Source organism: Tripterygium wilfordii, chromosome 15, assembly GCF_013401445.1.
Source record: "Tripterygium wilfordii isolate XIE 37 chromosome 15, ASM1340144v1, whole genome shotgun sequence".
NCBI lineage: Eukaryota > Viridiplantae > Streptophyta > Magnoliopsida > Celastrales > Celastraceae > Tripterygium > Tripterygium wilfordii.
The window spans coordinates 4,098,072-4,122,195 of NC_052246.1; the positions used below are offsets into that span (position 1 = coordinate 4,098,072).

Here is a 24,124-nt window from a genome sequence, read left to right on the forward strand (position 1 = left end):
TTAACTTTTATTTATTGTACATTATTCCAGTATTTCTACTGTTTTTTTCCTCCCAATTTGTGAACTTCAAGTGAAAAGGTAAGACACACTAGGATGAAAACGGTAGAAAGAAAAAGTAAATCACAGGAAGTAGCTTAATATATTTCAACAAACAACCAGTTTTGGCATTCTTGCAACTTCTGCAAAACTGGAATCATATGGAAGAAATCAACAATTGAAGAAAGTTTTCAGTTCATGTGGTGCCTTTTCTTGTTCATTGTGGAAAGGCAAGGATAATGTTCATTTCAGTTGTGCTCTCATTAGGAGATGGAAATGCCATCACAATCCCTTCTCCTCCAGGATAAGTTGTTCCAAACCAATATGAGGCATGAGCAGGTTTGTTCCCTTCACTGAAAGCAACCTCATTGCCTCCTAAATCATCCCAACTTGAATCTTCCACTTCACTGCTAAGCCTCCAGTGTTTCTGTACCATCACCTCGTTCCTAACACTTTCCACCTTGATTACTTGAGTGGATTCTCTCGAGAACAAACAAAATTCACCATAGATTTTGCGACCAGTTTTCAATTCCGCCTCCTCAATGCACACCATTGCCACTTCTTTAGCCGGGTATACGGTTTTAGAGGTGAAGACCATGGTTTGGCCACCATTTTTGCTCTGGCTGGAGGGGAAGAAGCTGGCAGGAGAAGTGTTCGTCTTCTTCAGATTTGGAAAGTAGAAAGTGGGTACTCTAGCAACAGCTTCAGTCTTGGAGACTAAATCATTGTGAATCTCAGCCCATTGTTTGAGGAACTTGTTCTTGAATAGAAGATCTGCCAGAAGAAGGCTGCAGCTGATCCCAACCGAGTATCCGCCGCACCGGAAATTGGTCACCTGGATCAATAGAACACACATACAAAGCATCAATGGATCCAGTTGAGTACTGCAAGTCTGCAAGCCTCTTGTCTTAAATAAGCAGCTTAGATCTATAGATTTTTATTTAGGAACCTGAACATAGAGCAGTGGAGAGTACTGAGGATTCTGTTCATCAATGTCCTTCCAGAAGACAAGTTGAGTCCCTGCATCCTTGTCCCCCTCCTTCACATCAAGAAACTCTGCCATAGTTACTGGAATTTTTGCTTCAACAAGTCTAACTCCAGAATCATTTGTCACAATCTCTAGATCTCCACGTCCATCTTCCCCTCTGCGTAGGCGTCCGCTAAGCGCAGGTTGCTCTGCCTGAGCCCTGGCCAGCGACTCCTTGATCCATCCGGCAGCTAACCACCCAGAATCCTCATCCGCCACCTGGTTGTAGTAAAACACAATGTTAAGGCACCTCTGGAAAACACCGGGAGGAACCGGGTCAGCCACGGAGACTCGGTGTACTTGTCGTGGCTCGGTCACCTTGAATGGTGACACTGTCTGAACAGCTTCAATGTGTATTTCCATTGCCATCTTTAGCAGAGCTTGAGATAACAAAAAGCTTGGTTCACTGATAAGTTATTCATGGATTCAACTGCCCAGGACCCAATTTATTGTGGAGAAATTAACACAGTGAAGATGGAAAAAAGGAATGGTTGGTCCCATTCCATTTAAAGCAATTTCAAGTCCTCAACTACTCAACTGTATTATAGATATTAGATAGATGAGCAATCAATTATTGATGCTAAGTTCCTCCGGATGGGGGGAGAACCGGTATAACATGTACTGGTCATTAATCCAATCCTGCGCTTCATTAGTCCTGCGCAGGATGTGGACGGTTGGACTATAATAATGTGACGGTTGGATTTTAAAAATTCAATTCAACCGTCCACGTCAAATGTTTAGTTTAGTTCATGTATGGTTTCACTATGACGATAGTCAATTTCCAGCGAGCTCAAAACTCAATACTACCCAACAATAACAGCAAGCAAAAAAAGCAAGTTGGGTTCTTGACAAGAAAGACTTTTTAAAACAAAACCTAGTCAAATAGACAAAGGGTGTGTTCTAAAGAGGGTGTCCGTCAAGAAGACAAATAGAGTTTATATCAAGTCGTCAACTATGAGTTGAGACAAGAACAAATTGTCATGCAAGGTTACTTGTTTGATTGAAGCGAGAAAATGGAGAGTATGCAGTATATGATTTTGTTGCTGAACATAATCGTCAACTTCATCTTCTACAAACCATGTATATGATGAGATTGCAAAGGAGAATGTCTGAAGTGCAAGCTCGTGCTATTAATTTAGTACATAGTGCTGGAATCAAGTTTAAGGATGCCCATGAATTGATGAGTAGAGAGACTGGTGGGAGGGCGCCTTAAATACATTGCAAGTGATCAGAAAACTTATCTCAGAAAAAGATGAGAGAAAGCGGCAATGAAATATGGGGAAACGAGAGCAAACAATCTTAAGGTACTTTAATTTCATGATGAACAAATTAAAAATTCATCATTTCATTATGTTGTTTAATGGGATAACGAAGAGGAAATTACTAATATTTTATGCGTTGATGTAAAAATTATTGTTGATTACGGTTATTTTGGGTCGAGGAGAATCGTTTGTCCTTATTCCTACCCGCGGGGAATCCACTTTCGAGTCATAGCTCTACTGACAGTGATGAAGTGATGGAGCCAAAGATTTCAGTCAAACGGAAGGGAAGAGGGAAGAAGAAAGAGGGAAAAAAGAATGGAATCAGAGTTGAGTGTAGGGAGATACACGGTTGTAGAGTTTGGGGTATTTTAGCCTATTTTTTTAGTTTTCTTTTTTGACAGAGAATTAAAATGATGAATTATCTACATGTCATTTTTTTATCACCGTTAGATCAAATGAAGGGTTGTGATTAAAAAGATTGTAGGTTATTTTAAGGAAACAGATTGCAGCCCCCAATCCCGTGTCATTCCCAACTTCTTAAAACAGTCACGACAAATCGGGTTCGCTAAAAAACAACACGCATCCCCACACCCTCTTCTCTTCCTCTCTCGATTTCGTCTTCCAATTTCACAATCCTCTCTCTCCCCGACGATCACCGGTTACTGTAAGTATTCGGCCGGAATATCTATCCGCTCTCCGTCGTCTAACTTCGTAGTTCTCCCGTTTCTTCTCGATCCGTAAGCGACATGAATCCCGAATAGTAAGTTCCAATTTTTCCGTGGAATCTCTTTAAGACCTTCGAATATATGGATTTGTTTTGCTTCCCTTTGTATGAGTTGATCACTGTTTGCGCGGATCCGTTATTTTTAATTTGCACATGTCGTCGTGTTTTAGTTTCTGCTCTTTGATTTCGTAGTTTTGACGTTTCTGTCTTTCGATTTAAAGATTCGAACCTCGACGTGGTCTAAATTGCCTTCGTTGTTTAGATCTTGGTGGTTTTATCTTTACACATGGATATGTCTACCAGCTTTTGTCTCTTAAATAGCATTTGTTTGATTTGACTAGTTTGTCAATGAAGTTTGTCTTCGAACCGGAACCATCAAGGCTTGGCAGTGCGAGCAGTTTTTTCAGATTTCATTGTTAATTTTATACTTTGGACCTAAAGACATAGCCATATAGGTAATAATGGTGAAGAAAGTAGGGGGTTTGGTTGATTTGGTTTACTAATTCATATAAGCTGCTCCATTGTAACTTTGGAGTATTGTATCGATTGAAGCAATTTTTGAATCAAGAATTTATGAGGTATGATTTGACATCCTTTGTTACTAGACAAGCTTTATGGACTTCTTTTTTTGTAGCCATTTTTTGGCTGCTAAAAAGTTTGAGATTGCATATTGTCACATAAATGATTCATTTTATAGAGGTGTTGTATTTCCTTTTTCCTTTGGTCATCTCAGAGGTATGAAATGCGATTAGTGTAGTTGAAGTATGGGTAAAGTCTTACATAATCATATAGGTTGATGTACTTCCGTTATGCTTGTTGGGGCAAAAGAATTGCATGTAATCCACCACTGTTTTTGTGATGTAGGATGTGATGTGCCTGAATACCCTTTGTGTGGCAAGTTGGTTTGTTTTATGATTTGAATATATGTTCATCACTTGTATGAGAAATTGAGAATGTATTTAATATTCTTTGTTCTGCTATTTTCAGCGACTATTTGTTCAAGCTTTTGCTCATCGGAGACTCTGGTGTTGGAAAATCATGTCTACTTCTGAGGTTTGCTGTAAGTTCTTATTGTCCTTTCCCGTCTCTACTAAGGAATATCTTACAATGTTAGTAGTCATATTCAGAAAGTATTTAGTTATTTACATTTGTGCAACTGAAACTGGTGTATTTGTGATTGTCACTTTGGTGAGTGCAATTTCATCAACTTGTAAAAGTATAACATGCTTTATTCTTGTTAACATATTGGGCCCCTTGTCCAACCCCTTAAAAGGCCTATTAGGAGGTAGGAGGAAACCCTCATTTAAACCACACACCAGCCCTCTTTCCAACCGATGTGGGATACTCAACATCCCCCCTCACGTGTGGGTTGGTCCAACTCCGAGAAGCCCACCACGTGAAAGCCCATCGCGTTGGACTGGCTCCGATACCATGTTAACATATTGGGCCCCTTGTCCAACCCCTTAAAAGGCCTATTAGGAGGTAGGAGGAAACCCTCATTTAAACCACACACCAGCCCTCTTTCCAACCGATGTGGGATACTCAACAATTCTTTCCATGGAATACATACTATAGAAAATTTTCCATTAGGGAAATTTAACCTTGGTACTGAATAATTTTTCTGTTAAACTAACTTTTTCCGAATTTGTATGTCTTTAATGACGCCAGTGTTTTCAAATGCGAAAACGTAATGTGATGTGTTTTTTCCTTAACAAGGCGAGGCATAAGTATTGATGTGTTGAGGCATAAGTTTTTCGGATTACATTAAAAATAATTCTATATGTGAAATATTCATGTAAAATAAATCTATGGTGCTAAAATAGTCATGACTGATTGATTTCTCTCTAAAATGGCAACATTAGATACAAAAATGAATAAACAAATATGAATTCAAACAAAGGTAGTTGTATGAACTGTACCGTTTTAAATTTTTAATAAGAAGAGATGTGGGCTAGTAATAGAAGAACCCAATTGATTAACATGCAAGAAAGCGAGCCCAAGGCAAGACACTGTCCTTTAGATAACACAAGGCTCCATACAAATAATGCCCTAAACCCACTGAAGAAGAAGAAGAATGCAGAGAGATCACGAAATGAGATGATGGCAGCAATGGAAGCTTTCCACGACCGCCCGCCAAGCCCATGACCCACCCAAACTCCGCATACCTGCCTACTCTGGGATGATTGAAGATGCAGATTGCAGGTGGTCGGCACCTGCAGCTTGCAGATTGTTGGGAATCGGAGGTGGCACAAGATGGGTTTCGAGTATGATCGAATTTGGTCGCAGATTGTCGTTACTTAGGGATGATCGAAGGTGTAGATCGAGTATTTCGGCCTAATTTCACGCAAGATAGGTTTCACTTTTGAGTATGTTTTCGATTTTGTTTGTGTTTATTAACAAAAATTGGTAAAACGATGTAGTATTGGCACGAACTTGTGAAGCGACCGTATCTACAAGCATTGCGCATCACATCCACAATACGCGTTACGTCCAAAGTACAAATACATACGCATTGGTTCCTTTTGAGTCCATTTCGCATCAAAAATGCATTTCAAAACACTGAATGATGCTATGGTTGCAGCAAGATGGGCTATCCTGGCTCAGCATTTTTGCTACTAGATTTCAGAATTGGTACTTGAGGCTTTGGCCAACTGAAAAATTAAAGAGCTGTAATTTTTCCCTTTTTTTTGTTAAGATGTAAATTTATAGAAGAAATGGTTGTGATTTTCCTTCTTGCTGCCACACTATTGCTTTCTAGTATCCTGAGGAAATGTATGTTTTATGTAATTACAAAGTTGATTGATTTTTGATCTCTGTGTTCTCTTGTTTCCTTGCGAAGAATATGATGATTTAAGCAGATATTGTTTCTTTTTTCTTATTGTCATTTTCTTTGTTTATCAGGATGATTCATATCTTGAGAGCTACATCAGTACTATTGGAGTTGATTTTGTAAGTCATCATTCCCCATTTTTCTGGCTTTGTCTGTTCTCTCCATTATTGGATGGAGATTAGCATATACGTAGAGTAACTGTCAAAAAGTAATTTTTTATTCTTTTATATAGAAAATCCGCACCGTGGAACAGGATGGAAAGACCATTAAACTCCAAATTGTAAGTTTTTGAATTTGTTATCTCTTGCTTCATATTTCAAGGTTTAACTTTACCGTCAGCGGTAGTGGTTTTTTGGCTATGATCACGGCATATTGGAGAATATTAAAAATTGGAAGCATCTTATCTAGACATATTTGGGGAGTTTTGTGCAAGGATAGTAATAGTCTCTGTCATTTGATATCTACCAGTCATATTATGTTTTGAATTTAATCTTTTTTAGCAGTTTTTGCCTTTTGTCAGCCATACAACTTCCAATTTATCTGTCTTGGCTATGCTTTGTTGCTGATATTTTTTCCTTGCTTTACTGGATATTTAGTGGGATACGGCTGGCCAAGAACGTTTTAGAACAATCACAAGCAGCTACTATCGTGGGGCTCATGGCATCATTGTAAGTACTGCAATTTATATCTTCAATATTTTTTTGGTGTGTGCATGCATTGTCCATGTTTTGATTTATTCATGAAGATTGATTTTATCTGGTGGCTCTTTTGCCAGGTTGTTTATGATGTCACGGACCAAGAGAGCTTCAATAACGTCAAGCAATGGTTGAATGAAATTGACCGCTATGCAAGTGAAAATGTTAACAAGCTTTTGGTTGGGAACAAGAGTGATCTCACAGCAAACAAAGTTGTCTCCTCTGAGACAGCAAAGGTAATGTTTATTGTTCCCATCCCATTTTTCCATATTTACTGAAGTGAAGGAGTGCTCTCCTATTGAATATATGCATTCATAATTTTTATTCTTTGAGTTCTTTCCCTTGTATAGGCATTTGCTGATGAAATTGGGATCCCTTTTATGGAAACAAGTGCAAAAAATTCCACCAATGTTGAACAGGCTTTCATGGCCATGGCTGCTGAGATCAAGAATAGGTACCGAGACTTATTTTTCTTATTAGTGTCCTGCACTTGAGCAAGAGGAAGATAGTGGTGCTGCTAGGCTGAGCACCTTTGTGTTCCTTGTGCTGATATATACTTCTTCTTGTTTAATCTGTTTATGAAGTTGCATTCAAAAAATAAATAGATAAGTCCATGAATGCATTTAGAGATGATTGATTAATTGGTTTTCTTGCAGGATGGCAAGCCAACCGTCCATGAACAACGCCAGGCCTCCAACAGTGCAGATTCGAGGACAGCCCGTTAACCAGAAGTCTGGCTGCTGCTCTTCTTGAAGAAAGATTTAGCCTTATTGGGGTTGTGATGTTTAGTTCTTTTTCCCTGTGGCATGTAAAACCAGCTACCAAATTGGCTCAGTTGTGTAGAAGATTATTGCTATGAATTTCTGGGTTGCCAATTCAACACTTTGTTAGAACTTTAAGTGTATTTGATTTAAAGTAACATTTGTGCAAAGCAGTCATAATAATGCGTTGCAGAATTTCACCCGTAATTCTCTTATCATCATTGCTAATGAGATTCAATATTCGTAGTTGATGATATTGATTATTCAGTTGATGATTAAAAGAGATTAAAAGAGAGAACTTGCTAGAGCTCCCAGCTATTCAGCTTCTCGGTTCAATCATGAGTTTGACGATGGTATAATGGGGTAGGCAGAGAAGTTTGGGTAAAGTGTCTCCCCCCTGACTTTTAACATTCCCTTTCTTGACATTACTTGATTCTTCTCCTAAGTAATTGATTATTTAGTTGTTGATTAAAAGAGAGAACTTGTTAGAGGTTCCAGCTATTCAACCTCTCTGTTCAATCATGAGTTCGACAGTGGTGTAACGGTGTCAGCAGAGAAGTTTGGGTCATTTTCCAATCCAAGCAAAACCCAAGTTCGCCAAATAACCAAATATAACATATAAAGCCAGACTGCGTGAATAAACATAAATAAACGGGGAATGCAGCTGCTGCCACCCTTTTGACCTAAGTACAGATCACCCATGCCGGGGTTGTGAAAGAGAGAACCCAAATCGGAAAAGAATGGAACATACCTCGAGGCTAGGTTTAAGGCAATCCGCTTGCACAAGAACTTGTATTGAGATCCACCAAAATTTGCCATCTAGGACTGAAAACGCACCGTTGGGCTGTTGGAGTTGTATTTCCCCAAATATAAGCCTGCAAAAGAAACAAGTTTTCGTCGCAACATGCCAATTGGCCATAGAAGTGTTTCATAGAGAAGCCACAACTCACAAGCACATATCCTCATAAAAACAACTTGAACAACAAATTAAAAGTCATTCAACACAAAAATTAGATAAAAGCTGAGCAATTATTCAACCTACAACAAAACAAAACTGAAGCCACTGCTACAAACTTTGAGAGAGAATGACGATCCCAATGTGACCTAATTGAATATATAAAGAGTAACAATAACAATGCATGTCAGGAAGATATCCCCAGGCATTCACAGCTAGGAAGGATATCTAAAATATACACCCACAAACTTAAAACCAGTTCTTCAACACAGGACACCATTCCTGTTGATAAATGTTGACTTAAAACTCTGGATAGATCACAAGGAATTTCTGATGCAGCATTCATAAATTTTCACTTAGCACCCAAAGAAGGAAAATGCCCAGGATCCTCAATTGAAGGAGCTCCAACATTGCTAGGGAAGCTGCCTCCTCCAAAGCCACCTCTACGACCCCGCCCTCGGCCACGACCACCAGGATTGTAGGACCTCTCTCCTTCAGCAGGCTTCAGAAACTCATTGATGCTTACAGACTGCAATTAACAAGAAGTTGAGAACGTCCCCAATAAAAAAAGTTAGAGAAGACATCAGTAGAGGGGCCATGGCAACATCAACAACAAACAAAATCTCTCTTAAAAGATGAGATGGAATCAACTCCATAACACAAACAAATACACAACAATTAAGTAGAAAAAAAATTTAAAATTGAAATTATCGCTCAATATATATGACAATTCACAACAGATCAGAAAAATTACATAAATCTGGTTCAACTTGAATTAATACCATTACCATATGCAGTTCCAAAAGCAGTATGTCCAACTTTGTTAAAGAAATCACAAGGCCTAGCGGCATATGGATGTTGAGAAACAAAGAGCATGCCCCACTAGATAAGTGAAAAAGGAAAGACACGTCCAAGAACAAACAGGAAATAATGATTATACATAAAACTTAATTTGTGAAAATTTGGCAAACCTTCTTGACTTTCTCTTCCTTATCAGCAGCGTCTTTACGTTTGTCCTTCTCAGAACCCTAGCAGAAAAGGCAAACAAATCAATATCCTTTAACACCTTTGCACACTAAAAAAATTCAGAAGTATTAATTTGAATTACCAGTTTGATGAAAACATCAACATTATTCTTCTTATTTGAAAGCGGTTGCATGGACCCAAACTCTTTGTCTGCATCAACTTTCCTTTCCTCAGTCTTGAGAGCAAGTAGAGTCTTTCTCTTCTCTTCCAATAGCTTCTCATACTCCTCCAAAGTCATCTCCTGTTGATGGAAAATAAAATTGAAGGATTTAACAGAAAATAAATTTTCCAACAAACAAGAAGAAAACTGAATTAGACTATCCTGATACCTATCTAAAATTAAATTCATAAAGTTACAATCTTTCATCAACAGAGCTTAACTATAGTAACTCTGCGATCAACAGCATAAATTAAAAAGGAAATCGATGAAGTTCATAAATAGCGGAGTTTGACTGTTATTAAGGCCATTCAATTGCACCTTGGGGGTAGTTTAAGTAAAAGATGACGGACCATTGGCAAACATGATCCCTAAACAATTGTGGCCTTCAATTGAGGATTGAGTGGTCAACAACAATATAAATCAATCAAAAGGGAAAAAAAAAAAGTTCCAAGGCTACCACAACATGGAAGTGGTGAAATTACAGATTCACGAAACAAAAGCACGACCGGAGCCAAAAGTATAGAAGTTACCTTCTCGTCTGGCTCTTTCTCTTCTGGCTCATCCACAGGATTCTCCTTCTTAACATCAGCAGCACCTTCCTCTCCGGACTGCTTCTCAGCAATGACCTTCTTCTCAGTTTCAACTGTAGGTTCTTCAGCGTCACTTTGGAAATAAGAGGAAATTAATCAACATATTTAATATTTCCCACACTGAAATGCACAATACAATAATCGCATGCGTTGGCCCATATCACGGGTACTCACGGAGAAATTTCATCAGAAGCTGTTCCCCAGTTACCACGACCAGCCCCATCACGTTTGAACTCATTCCTAGAAACAAGGCAACAAAAGTTGACGCGAAAAACAAAGAAACAGATTACAGTCACTTGGTTAACTAAGAAAACAGTAAAAAAATTACTAACCCGTGTCCAGTCCCACTGCGACGTTCATATATCCTGCGAGGACGCTCCCCTTCTCCAGCTTCTCCATTGTTAAAACCACCGCGACGACCCCCACGGAAAGAGCCACGAGGCGTGCTATAGCCACGTCTTTCAGAGGGCTCGCGCCTTTCAGAGGGCTTCTCTGAATCCCCCTCTTCTGAAGGTCTGTATCCTCTGACAGAGCTGTTGTTGTTGCCAAAGCTACTCTTATTATTGCTTGAATCTCGATAAAATCTACCACCACGTCCACCACCACGGCCAGGATCAGTCTTTGCCTCCCTCACTAAATAAGTAAAATGAAACATATTAATAAAATTGACAAACATGACATACACGAATTACTGAAACTCCAAACACAAATATTACCACCTTCATTTCCTTTTTAAGTCGGTAGATATAAAATTTTAAAACGAATAAACTATTTTATCACATATCCTGCACCTCATAGACAAAATGAATGAGATTGAGTTCAAGAATATGTTGACTTGTTAGCGACACAATTAAGCCATCCACAAGCAACCAAAAGAATGTGAAGAGAGTTAGAATAATGAAGTGGTGCGCATCAAAAGAAGACAACTCAACAGCATCAAAATAAAAGCTTCAGAGTTCAGAATAATTGAAGCTAGGTTCAAAGATATGGCAACTTAAAAATATGTAAAGTGTATCCAAAGATGAGAAAACTCTAATTGAATGAAAATAAAACATCCCAAAGCCAGAAAATGGATCAATAAATGATCTTCACCTCCAGTGTATTTAGCAAATAGGGAGAGGTAGATCCACTTTTACTAAGTACCGGTAGGATAGAAATGTGCAGATCAAATTGAAAACCGCAAAAGACAGATGATTAGAGTACCTTAACACTAGACTATTTGAAAAAAGAAAACAAGACCTCATGCTACAAAAAGAGAGGATGGTAAACACTTTTGTTAACCCACACACTTTTTAATTTCTCAAATCTTTACCCACACTTCATTTCTCTTATTCACTTCCTTCAACAACCAACTACCAAGACAATGTCAATTGAATCTCACGTAAGGCAAATAAGAAACAAACAAATCTCTAATGGAAGAACCTGATACAAGGAGTCAATGGACATTGAAGTGAATAAATTTCTAGTCTTTTTCTAAGCATCAGGGATGAATTATGGACATTGAAGTGAATAAATTTCTTGTCTTTTTCTAATCATCAGAAATGAATTAACAGATACAAAGTACAAGTCAGTCACATCAAGGAGTGCAATGGAGATTAGAATCTCCATCAACAAGTCCACACAAAAGCCAGGAGACACAAATTATTAAAAACAGAGAATAGCAAAAATGTAAAGTCTCACCAGCTTGAGATGGAGGGGGCGGCTTGGTGGGCAACTTAGCTGGCTTAGCAGTGTTGACCTGAGTGATAGGAGCCGGCTTCTTGGTCTTCTCCACCTTCTGTGCCGCCGCGATGAGTTGAGTGGGGTCCTCGTTGCCATCAACGTCATCGTTGAGGAGGTCAAAAGGGTTCATGGTTGCCATTCTTTTGAAGCTCACAGAGTGTTAGAGCCACAAAGATACACACAAAAATCAACCTTCAAAAGAAACTGCGAATAGCAACCACGAAACCCCTATAACTTACTTAAGTCCATGAATAATGATGATAATAGATCAGAGATTAAGCAGAGAACAGTGTTCGGGATGTCAGAAAATGGAAAGGAATCGAGAGCAAAATGAAGATAGCAAGTACAGAAGGAAAACCCTAGCCAATGCGGCTGAGAAATGGAACTGACCCGAACCTAATGTTAAAAACCCTACTGAACAATGATACGCTACGGGCGAGTCCATTACTTGACAAGTAGGCTTGTTTTTATCAACCTACTAAAAACAATGATTCCGGATCAGACAACAATAGGGAATGTAAGAGTGCGTTTGGTTTAGTTGTTTTCCAATTATTTTCTGTTTTTATTTTCTGAAAAACATAAAACATCCCAAAAAAAGCGTTTGGTAAGGTATTTTAGAAAATACAGAAATGGAAAATAATCAGAAAATAGAAAAGCAATAAAAATTGTTTTCTAATTTAGAAAACACGGAGTCTTCCGTCTTCGTATCTTTTTTCTAACAACTTCCGTCTTCGTATCTGTCTTTCGTGTTCTCCGTCTTTCGTCTTCCTCTTTGGGCGTAGCTCTTGCGATCCTCTGCTCCCTGTCTTCCGATATCATTCTGAGATTCATTCTCGCCCAATTCGCGGCTGTAAACCAGCGACGGTCAAGGAATCCAATCTCAAGAAGCGATGTGGAGCTGGCGCTGCAATCTTTGATACGAGGTAGGCTTTCCATTGTGGGTATTTGTTCTTTCATGCCAAATAATTTTTGATTTTGAACTTTTTGTTGTTGTTGTTGGGGGGGCTCAATGATACCACCAAGGTTTAAGAGAAAACTGTAATCGACAAGTACGGCGAGATGGTCTCAGATGGGAGTATGGAACCCTAGCCAAGATTAAAACCTTTGAGAAAAAAAAAATTCAAACCCATTGTGCCCCTTGTGAATTCGGTGGACATTGTTTATCAAATTTTTTTGGCAAACCCAACTGAGTTTTGACAGATTTGGGATTGCTCTGACCCAGAGGCGTTTGATGAGACTGCGATGTTCGAGACTTGGAGAATAGAGTGGAATAGAGTATTTATCTCTAGCTGAATGGGTACTTGATATGTAGACATATATGGTCCTTGCCTTTTCTTTTAAAGAATATATGTATAGCACTTGCTTGATACATCCTACAGTCTGTTTTTTTAATGCCCTGAGACTTTGGTTTATTTTAATTTGTTTTATCAAGATGGAGTTGAACCATGAATCTGTTATAGACATTGGAGTAAATCTGGGTGGACAATGTATATTGCCATCATTCATGGTGATGATGATGATTTCAAGAATTATAATCACAATGAAATGCGCAAGATAGTGATGATTCATCGATGCTTCTTCTGGTCCTAGTTATCAAGGAATGTTGATTCATGATAATATTATTGGTAAATACATAATATGTTTAATTGAAAATAGAAAACAGTTTTTCAATATTTTAAACCAAACATGTTTCTATTCTTAGAAAATAGAAACAGAAAATGAAAATATAAAACAAAAAATGAAAATAGAAAATATTTTCTAAACCAAACGCACTCTAAATATTTACATTTCTAAATCTTAACCCTTATTGAATTTTGAACATATTTAATTGCTCAAATTTGGATCAATTTAAATCTGAAGAGATAATCGAACAACAATCTAATCTAAGTTAAGGTTCAGATAAGTAAATCGAACGAGATTTATCTGTTTGGATCAAGAACTAGTTTTAAATTGGATAAAACTTGTGTTTGGATATAAATTTTGAACATAAAATTTATGTCAAACTTCATTTAATCTAGATCGGACAAATTCGATTATTCGGATGGGACAGAGTTTTACTTTCCTTACAGTACATAATTTTTTTTTATATATTTTAAGTGTGATGTTTCTTTCTTTCTCTCTATTTTACTTTTGTTTTTCCTAATATGCAAAAGAACTTTTTTTATAGAAATAGTAAAAAGAAAATTATCAAAAATGAAATATAGGCGAGGGCAGTCCACCGTGGCTTTCAAGGTTCAATCAAAGTCAAGGCCTTTGCCTGGCTGGTAGCCAATTGTTTTCCATGAGCTGAATGTAACGAGTCGTCGCCGATTGTCTGTAATTCCTGTCACGTCCTTCGGCGAACTTCCCGACGGGATCACGATTGGTAAATCTCTCGAACCTAGCTTCTTTTCTTTATTTTTTTCCCAAAATTTTACTAAAACCGAAAAGTTTCCTTTCGACAATCTATGAATGAATTGTATACTTGTAGCGAAGTAATTTTATGTGATTAATTTGTAGAATTTGAGCTAATGCTTCTGTCGTACATCCTTCTGATTCAGAATAATTTCTTACATGTAATTAAGGATGGAAACAACCTTCGTTTTATTCTTTTAGCCTACTTTTAACGTTTTTGTCCAATTTGGAACAAAACTCGGTTTTTTGGCGTCCTGGTACGTATTTAGGTTACAGTTCATGCTGATAAAAGCAAATTTGGTTTCACAATGAAAGGTTTGGTTTGTATCTTCTCGGCTTTGTAATGGTGACGGTTTTCTGTAATTTTGTGAAATTTTGTTAACTATTTTCTTTATATGTTATCATTGCTTAACTATAACTATCTTTCTCTCTCATTGTCAATTAATTTATTTTTTAAAAAAGAGGACAAAGAAAAAAATATATGGATACGCAAAAATGGAGTATGATAACTAATTAGCTATTGAATCAAATTTTCGATAGTCATCTTGACAGAGTAATCCTGGTTACAGGTGCATTGGTCATTTAAGTACAAATATAGCATGTGCCGTCAAAACTCTTGTGTTCGTCCATCAGTGGGAGACCCTGTCACATCTGATGAAAGTCTCTTGGTATATTGCAAGCCAGTGGAACTGTACAATATTCTTCACCGCCGAGCTAGGCACAATGTAATTTCTCCCCTCCCCTGGTTTTTTTAAAGTTAAAAATTTATTAGAACCTCTGATGAAGGTGAGTCTTTTCATATTGTAAAGTTACTCAATTGCAATATTAGTATCACAGATTTGGACTACACAACCTGCCTTTCTGTAATAGGGGATTGCACTGTGTAGTGATGGTGGGAGCCTTATACTCTATGTTCGAATGAAAAATGATGACGAGGTGCCACCCTTTATAGGAGACCCAAAGAAGATGCACTTTCTCTTGTGGAACCAATATCTGTTATTTCTTTGTTTATTTTCTATAAAAATGCCGAATGTTTGAAAGTAACTTTTTGCTTGAATATGGTGTTTAAGATAACAGGCACTGTACTTCGGGCTTTTCTTGGTTACTATTAGTAATAAAAGCAATTCATATGGCCCTCCCAGGAGAAGTGAGAATCTTAAGTTGAGAGAGTGTGATTACTTTTGAGATGGTGTTGATTATGGAATTTTGATTTTTTTTTGAAATTTGAGTGACGATTTGTTCAATTGCTTACTTTCTGTGTCTTTTTTCAGCCTTCATTTCTCCAAAGATGTTTGCGTTTCAAAGTAGAAGCAAGGCGTCAAAGGAGGTATAAATAGTCATCTTATTATTATTATCTCTCTAGGAACTTTTCTGGAAATGAATCTTGTTAATATTTTAATTTTTGTACGCATAAATGCTAAGAAAGTTATTGCATTTTTGTATCAGTTACCTACCGTCATCCTGAATCCACATACATTTTCCAGAATAAAACAACTAGTTTGAACAGGGGCAGGCTGAACAAACACATGTTGAATTGTGCTAGGAAAGCAATAGATCTATGTATGTGTGGGAAATCGTGAATGACATAGGGAATACTCTAGGAATTGTATGCTTAAAGTTTGTCTGTCTCAACCTTGTCCTAGTATCTAGCAACTGCAAACCTTCATTACCTACCAGATGCAAAATAAATAGATAAATCCTGTGCCCTGTGGATTCTTATTTTGCATTGAGTGGTGGTGAATATGTTGCTGCTTATATTTGTCCAGGTTGAAGGCTGGAGTTGTAATTTTCAACTACAAAGACTACAACAACAAGCTACAAAAGACTGAAGGTATGTCAAACTTCTTTTTCCAGTCAAAACGTTTTCTACATTTCTTATTCTGCCAGAGCGAAAGTCGTACTTAGTCAGTCTTGTATCTTTAATCATTCAAAACTTTTAAGGATATTTTTTCTTCCTCAATTCTTCTCTTCTACCTAAGTCTCTATTTATTAAATATACACTTATTTTTGTTCTCCCTCGAGTATATTATGTCAACTGAGGATTTAACTGTGGTACTATTAAGGTACATTGGATGCCTTATATTGCGGATTTAAGTTAAAATAGGATGATGTTGTTAATAAGCTGAAGTCAAACACTTACATTGCTTCTGTTTAACTCTTGGTTTTCCTTTACGAAAAACATAAGACCAACCTTAGTGCCACCACAGCAGCTTACTATATTAGCCAATCCCTAAGCAACTGATACCTTAACAAAGAATTTATGCCCTTGATTTCTATTTTGCATGTTGCCGTTTTATATTTTGAGTCCATTTTTGTCCAGTGTATTGATAACTATTTAGTTTGGTTAAATATCTAGATGTGCAACTATTTTGGAATGCATTTTGTTAATTTCAGGTTAAAAGTTACAATTTGACGTAATTATATATGGTGTTTGTGAGAGTATTAAATTGTGTTTTCTGCTTTGTTTTCTTTTTACCTCAATCACAACTCACAAGGCCTTAAAAAAGTTTATTTCAGACATCTTAAGCAGTTCAATTGGTTGATATTTGATCCAAGAGTTTAGCCCAATATGGTACCAAATAAGGGATCTTATTTGGACCAATGAAAGTGTGCACCATTTTTTTTTTCTTGTTAGTGAATGAGGCAGGAGGGGGATATGCATTTGTTGAAATTTGATGTTTAGTTATTAACTTCTTGTTAGTGCTCATGCACTGTGAGAGGAAAGATAAAGGTAGTAACAAAAGAGTCCTTCAGTGATGTTTGTGTATGGTGTGTGATGGCTGCATAGGTCAGTCGATTATGAGGTCAATTTAGGCCTTTCTTGCATATGTGCTTTGGCTACTTTTTTCTTGTTGCTTGTGATATCTTATTTTTCATTTTCTTTTTTCTTTTTGAATTATTTTTAGTCGCAATAATGCAAGCATGTGACAAATTGAGCTCTAATTGTTATAATTTCTTTTGGAATTGCAGTTACTGAAGATTTCTCATGTCCATTTTGCTTGATGCAATGTGCAAGCTTCAAGGTGCCTATCTAAATTATTTCCTTCCCCTTCCTTCCATTAGTAGCCACACAATGTCATGTAGTATCATAAAATACGAAGTTTTATGCAATGCTAATGATTATGAGAATAGAAAATGATCCAGAAGAGAAATATTATGTATTCTTGATAAAGCTTTGCCAGTTTTTACAGTCTTGGCAAAATTTATTTTAGCATTCGGTCATCAATCTTGCCATCACCCCCCTCCTCCCCCCCCGGCCACCTTCCCTTTGGCGGAAGACTTCCGCGGTTTTCACTATTTTCGAAGGAATTCATTTTATTATTGCTTCAATGCTATTTAAAGTTAGCCTACTTTGATAACTTGCTATTTTAATACTCTTGGAACCTTCACTTTGTATGCAGGGTCTACGGTATCATTTGTGCTCTTCACACGATCTATTCAATTTTGAGTTTTGGGTTAGTTCTTAGAACTCAGTCTTTTGCTGCTCTCTTACCCTTTTGGAAACACACTAACAGAGAAGCATTTTTCTTGTAGGCAACTGAAGAATATCAAGCAGTAAATGTGTCTGTGAAAGTTGATACATTGGGATCTGAGGTAAGAGTGCTATGATGGGATGTTCAAGGAAATTATTTTCTTCTGCTTTGGATGAAACAACTCCAAAGTTGAGTGGAGGGCTGGTGATTGGGAAACATTTGCACAAAAGTACTCCTCTTGGTGAGGCACATAGGATTAAAATATGGGATCCCCTGGTCATTAAAAACTCCCGTATGCCGCAGATAATCAAAGAACATGAAAATTTTTAATCTTCTTTTGCTATTTTTTTGGAGAAATATGTCTCATCTAACGGTTTACTCGGTTCTCAGTTGGTGACATGGTCATGTGAAAAATAGTGTTCAATCTATGACACTTATATGTTTGCTCTCTTGATTCGTGCATTTTTTTTGGATATTGTATGTGTTGCTAGTGGCCTAGTGGTAGAGTTACAGGGGTGCAACATGCATCTAAAGGTCACATTTTCAATTTTTGGAAACCACTTCTCCGCATATTATGTGGGGGTAAGATATATGTTCATCTTACCTGTCCCCGACTCCGCCCACTGCCAGAGCCTTATGTATGCGAGTTATTTGTATTGTATGTGTTGCCAGTTTTTAGGTTCCAGGATGAGAATTTTAGTCCTCAAGTATTGAGGAAACTATGTTTTCCTTAAACAAACGTGAACAAATTATTCCTTATCCTTTCCATATGTTATTATACGCAGACTATTGCAAATGGAGTAGACCAAAGGCAAAGCAGATTCTTATTTTGGTAAGTTTATGTCCCTGGCTAAGCTTTCTTGTTTTTGTCTTCTTTCTTCCCCTCCCTATAATACACCTGAGAATGTGAAATAATTGTATTTACAGCTCAAGGCCACGGAGCTACAGGCCTAGAAAGGCCGTTCAAAATGGAACACATGTCTGCGTACAATTTTTGGAAGTAGATTTACCAAAGCTAACAGTGGAAGGCGTGCACAAGGAATACCCGGAGAAGAATGAGGGTAATTTTTTCCCCCTTAGGAGTGCAATTTTAAGGGTAATTTTTTTTTAATTTCTTATTACTACAATTGTAAAGTATCTTATCATTAAAATTTTCTGTTTTCAAGAGGTGATACCAAAGTTCCTACCGTTCTATGCATTACTTCTTGACTAACTACTCTTTTAATCTGTAAGAACTTTGTTCTCCATTTAGTTGGTTGCTTGAATTAAAAATACCAATTTGCCTTAATCCCAATTTTTTCCGTTCGCATGAATCTTGTTGTCAAGAAATAGTTTGAGTTTATCATGTGGATTCTTTTTGTCATCCAATACTACACTGTGCACTGATCCATTTATATTCATACACTTCTTATCACTTCCATGCATGTTTTTTGATTTCTCTAATCTAGTAATCTTCTCAAATCTCGTACTTAAAATTTTTATCCACTATACCCATATCGTATTATTTGTGTACCTATAGTATAATGTCAAATCCTGTAAGGGGATTTTCCATTATCTTATATTCAATCTGCCTTTACTATGGAAGCTATATCTTCAATTTATTCGTTTTTCGAAATCACTCTCTCTTAAAAGCCCAATATGTAGCACCATGAAGAATAACGGGATGAGCACTACACCTGTAAAAGTCATCCTTTTTCGCTTAGTAGACAACAGAACTGTCTTATGAAGTGTTTTTTTGATAAGCCACAATAAATATGGATATTCCTATTTCTTCAGCTTTCCCTCAAATGCACAATACCTTATTAACTATTTAGATATATTTTGGGTGATACACAATCCCTTACATTAACCTAGAGGTCACATGTTCAATTCCTGAAAACATCCTTTCCACAATTATGTGAGGGTAAAGTATGGGTACATCGTGCCTGGCTCGACCTCTGCGGGAGCCTTGTGCATAAGAGTTGTTTACCTTTTTTCACATTCCCTTAATTTTTGCCTTTCACACATCAATCTTCTACATGAAATACTGAAAATTTACTACTGTTTTAGATTCTGAATCTTATCAAGATCAAAACGCTTCCAAGTCATCATATAGTGAGAAACACCACATGAATGGAGAAGAGAACCATGCGGATGACTCAATAGAACATGTTGCATCCAGTTTTAATCTTTCTGGCGTTCCAATTGCCTCTGCTCAATCTTCCGGGGAGAATGAATGGGGTAAATTGCTACCTGGAAGTGATTCTTCCCTCCCTGCCACGCTACATGTTGCCAAAACAAGGAAGATTTCCATGGAACGGTCAGATCCTAGAAAGTATGTTTACCTGGCTCAGTATGTCCTGGCATAATTCAGCAGCATTTAAAAATCTTATGAAATTTCTCATTTCCTTTTCCTTTGGTTATTGAATCTTTGTGCACTTCGGCAGAAGAATGCAGTCAGTGTGTAGCTATATATTTTGGCAAACCAGTTTGGTAGTTTATTACAGAAGGGTAGGATGCTTTTTACCTACTGCTTGAACTCAGATTCATTTTATACTTTCCAGCCATATAAGGCTAAGTAGTGACACTTCAGATTCGGAATTAATCTTGTCTTGAAACAATGTTCTGGGGCTTTGCTTTTTCATTGCAGTGGCTCCATTGTGAACCAACGTCTCTTTAATGGAATCACTAGTCTTCTGACCAATTTCTGTTGGCAATTTCTTATTGAGTTCTCTTGCCTTCATTTGTTTTGTATTCTTCTTTTTTCCCTTGGACTGTTATATATTAAGTTCTGTAGATATTTGACTGCCTTTGTTTGGTTTTCCTACTATCATTTTTTACTAATTGAACATTTTTATTGCATCAAAATATAAGGTATCAAAGGAATAAAGAAGCTTCAAGTTTAATTGAAAGCCTTTTACAACTTTTCATTGTTAAAAAAAGGACTGATAGATAATTTTTATTTTTTACGGGGTACTTCTCTTTTCTAACCCATAGATATATAGAACATTTTGGGGGATGATGCTGATTGGACATGGTTTATGGCTTTGGGTTTGGCCAATTCACGTCCATTGAGTTATGTACATTACAATCAATCAGGAATGGTTTGTCACTCCTGTTCGTTGAATGTGAATTCATGATTTTCAAATATAATATAAGTTAACAATAGTGGTCACTAATCCTAAAGCTAAAGGATCATAAATTAGCACTGAGCCGTTGGTGAATTGGCTTGTACTCATCCTACTTTGTTCAAGGTTTGAGTCTCCTCTAGTATGCTTTCTAGATCTGGATATGAATCTTCTTGGCTTGAGGGGTGCAGTCATGTCTCGGCACTCCCTGTCAGCTCCCCCAAAAGTGAGGGGCTGATCCATCTTCTCCTTGTATCAATTTTGTCCCCGGGCATGATAATTTAGATATCTTGATTGGGCTTGGAAGAACTGTAAAATATTGGATAACAGTAAGTACAAGGAAAGCTGATATGCACCTGAGAGAACACTGATTACTAGCTAAAGTTTCAAATTATTTTGAGGTAATTAGTTTTTTTTGTAGGACTCTATAGCCCTAATTTACTTCTGGTGTCTCTTCTGGAGAATAGTTATAATTTCTTTTTGTTCTGTGGGTGCTTTTGGCTTTATACATTCATCACTTTATATTTAGACTTTCTTTAAAATGCTATGATTATCCAGATACTATTGATCTCTTGAAAATCTGCGGGTTCAAAACGTTGATTTATTATTTTACTTTTGAATTTCTGTTTTTCCAGCCGTGCACTCCTGCTGAAACGACAATTCTATCATTCTCATAGAGTTCAGGTGATGATTATTCTTCGACGCATTTGAGATTTTTCTTTCCTCATGTAATTGCATGTTGATAAGTGATAACTAATGTCACTCACTTCATTCTCAAATTTCCTAATTGTTATGTTATTTCTGTCCTTAAGATATATCTACAATTAAGCTTATATATCATTCCAAGACTCTGGGAAAATATGATCAGAACTTCTTTTAGAAAATTTGACAATTTCAGGTGTATCCTACTGTGTAGAAAGCACACTGCATGGTTTCTTGATAGAATAAATGACATTATAGGGGTTTTCTGATATATTGTTTTGATGGAAAGGTTACTTGAGAGCTGATTGAATTTTCTTATGGCTTATCTACCATATATGTTTTATTTGTTTCTACATCAAATTTATTCAACAATGTGTCTCAATTTGTGCCTGAAGCCAATGGCATTGGACCAAGTTATGTCGGAACGAGATAGTGAAGATGAAGTTGATGATGACATCGCAGATTTAGAAGACAGAAGGGTATTTTTCTGATTTTTTTCACATTTTTTCAAGTTGGGATTCTTCATTCAAAACAGAATTTCTGTTTATATATTTAATGTTCCATTGAGATTGTTTGAATTTCTATTTCAGAAGTAGAATGTTTTTTTCCCTATTTTTGTATCAGAATTACTATTCATCGACGCATACTTGTTCAGTACTATTGCTACACTTTTGTAAGGCCAAAGGTCAAATTTTATTGCAGATGCTTGATGATTTTGTGGATGTTAGTAAAGATGAAAAGGAGCTTATGCATCTATGGAACTCATTTGTGAGGAAGCAAAGGTAGTATGGCTTAGCATGTCAAATTTGTTTCTTTCTGTAATATGAACTGTGAACAGGTATATAAGCATGCACATGCAAGCGCGCACGTGCAGCAGTCTATGAGGTGCTATTTGATCTTGGTATCTTATGATCTGGTTTAATCAGAATGCACCTTTATTTTTTGCATTGGCAGGGTATTGGCCGACGGTCATGTTCCTTGGGCGTGCGAGGCTTTTACAAAACTTCATGGACAGAAGCTCATCCAGTCTCCACCTCTCTTTTGGTAATACCTGCACAGTACAGTTCTTGTGCTTTAGAAAATTCTTGAGTGCAAGTTCTTGGTATTTGCTCTATTAATAAGGCGTGACCAAGTAAATAATGTTATCCTTGATGCCTAGGGAAAGTACTTTGAGTTGGCCAATCACATGTCAATCTTTATGATTATACCCATGCTGTGCAAAACTCGTGCCACTTCATTACATTTTCTTTGAATGATCAGCATATTACTTGTATCATTTTGTAAAGTGATACAATAGAAGCACTCGAAAATTGCGACTCTCTTGTCGTGTCATGGTTATCTAAGTGAAAATATAGGTTCTCTGCTAAATGATCAGATTATCAGAAATTCAGAATACTGTGCCACATGTGTTGAAAATCAATTTTGCTGGTGGTTAGATTAATTGGTTATTTGTATTGACTAATTTCTCAACCTAAAAATTGAATGTAGATAGTGTTGCTTAGTCCTAAACTTTGTTAATGCGGTTCTTTTTCAATTAATGATTTATGATTTCCTATGCTATTTCTTTGTTTTCCTTTCATAAGGATATTTATTATGCAGTATGCTTAGCTTCAGATGTTGATGTCCCCCCTCTCTTCCTGAGTGCTTGGAAAATTTTGTGGGAGTTTAGATTATATTGTTACTATTTACTTGGAAAATTCCACTGCTTAGAAACTAGGGCGATCAGATGTTGCTGATTAACTGAATATATCAGCTGTACCAATTATTGTGCAAAACTCAAGCCAGCATACCAATGAATATCAGTTGTACTCTTCTTTAGCAGTTTGTCTCTTAATAAAACCCAATATTCGGTATGTACGTCGCCGTGTGGCATATAGCAGACCTATAGAGTTTTCTTTTAACAATTTTTCAGTGCCACAAAACCCCCGACGCACTCTTTTCCTTCATCCAACTAGCTTTAATCATATTTGCTACATTCTTCTTGTTTGCTTTAAATGTCGTCTCCCCTCTATGATCAATGGGTTTATGTGGTCTTCATCCACAATTTGTCTGCTTTTTTGCAATGCTTATGATAGTTATAACCAATTGTACTGAATCTGCATTTATTAAGTATTGCAAAGTATCATGGATATCGACATCTTATCTGAAGAATGCTTGTTGAATCAGGTGTTGGAGGTTATTCATGATCAAACTTTGGAATCATGGCCTTCTTGATGCTGGCACGATGAACAGCTGTAGTATAATTCTTGAAAGTTGCCGTATTGAGTGATCTGCTGCGCTGAAAGATTTAGATGGAGATGATTAATTGTTTTGCATCGTAGAGTAAATAGATGATATAATACTTACATACTATCTTTTGTTTATCGCCGTTTACTTTCTTCTTCCACATTGTTTATGGCCCCATTCTTGGAGATTTATTCATGATCACTTGAGCCAGAAGGATTTTCCTGCTCGTCTGAATGTATTTGTCATTAGATTCGTTACAATAGAGCTAATTATTACAATTGGTTAAGATGGCAAAATATCAAATTTAGTAGATAGTTCTTTTCAAATAATGAATATGTATAGGAGAGGGGAAGCCCCAGGCAATTGAATCATGTTTGAGACTCCCAAATATGATTTTCATTGTATCTTCAATCAATGTAAAGTTAAAGTGTTTG

General features: G+C 36.9%; 4 protein-coding genes across 4 annotated transcripts; 2 read left to right on the plus strand and 2 right to left on the minus strand.

Moving 5' to 3' along the window:
• Window positions 1-120: 120 nt before the first annotated feature.
• On the minus strand, window positions 121-1,558 carry LOC119979779 (shikimate O-hydroxycinnamoyltransferase). The gene is made up of 2 exons (XM_038822415.1): window positions 986-1,558; window positions 121-871 (listed from the first exon to the last, which is right to left on the minus strand). The coding sequence occupies exons 1-2, from the start codon at window positions 1,430-1,432 to the stop codon at window positions 254-256; spliced, it is 1,065 nt and encodes a 354-aa protein (XP_038678343.1). The 5' UTR covers window positions 1,433-1,558; the 3' UTR covers window positions 121-253.
• Window positions 1,559-2,840: 1,282 nt separating this feature from the next.
• On the plus strand, window positions 2,841-7,542 carry LOC120015995 (GTP-binding protein YPTM2-like). The gene is made up of 8 exons (XM_038868535.1): window positions 2,841-3,085; window positions 4,037-4,109; window positions 5,951-5,998; window positions 6,112-6,159; window positions 6,476-6,547; window positions 6,655-6,810; window positions 6,925-7,028; window positions 7,231-7,542. The coding sequence occupies exons 1-8, from the start codon at window positions 3,072-3,074 to the stop codon at window positions 7,325-7,327; spliced, it is 612 nt and encodes a 203-aa protein (XP_038724463.1). The 5' UTR covers window positions 2,841-3,071; the 3' UTR covers window positions 7,328-7,542.
• Window positions 7,543-8,322: 780 nt separating this feature from the next.
• Window positions 8,323-12,187, minus strand: LOC120016590 (RGG repeats nuclear RNA binding protein A-like). The gene is made up of 7 exons (XM_038869429.1): window positions 11,747-12,187; window positions 10,399-10,699; window positions 10,241-10,306; window positions 10,007-10,139; window positions 9,399-9,557; window positions 9,262-9,318; window positions 8,323-8,819 (listed from the first exon to the last, which is right to left on the minus strand). Exons 1-7 carry the CDS (start codon window positions 11,925-11,927, stop codon window positions 8,643-8,645), a joined length of 1,074 nt encoding a protein of 357 aa, XP_038725357.1. The 5' UTR covers window positions 11,928-12,187; the 3' UTR covers window positions 8,323-8,642.
• Window positions 12,188-12,509: 322 nt separating this feature from the next.
• Window positions 12,510-23,989, plus strand: LOC120016589 (polycomb group protein EMBRYONIC FLOWER 2-like). The gene is made up of 16 exons (XM_038869428.1): window positions 12,510-12,711; window positions 13,993-14,153; window positions 14,752-14,907; window positions 15,454-15,509; window positions 15,949-16,013; window positions 17,153-17,205; window positions 17,584-17,637; window positions 17,717-17,776; window positions 18,441-18,487; window positions 18,583-18,716; window positions 19,705-19,969; window positions 21,398-21,446; window positions 21,860-21,943; window positions 22,167-22,246; window positions 22,419-22,508; window positions 23,631-23,989. Exons 3-16 carry the CDS (start codon window positions 14,782-14,784, stop codon window positions 23,731-23,733), a joined length of 1,266 nt encoding a protein of 421 aa, XP_038725356.1. The 5' UTR covers window positions 12,510-12,711; window positions 13,993-14,153; window positions 14,752-14,781; the 3' UTR covers window positions 23,734-23,989.
• Window positions 23,990-24,124: the final 135 nt, after the last annotated feature.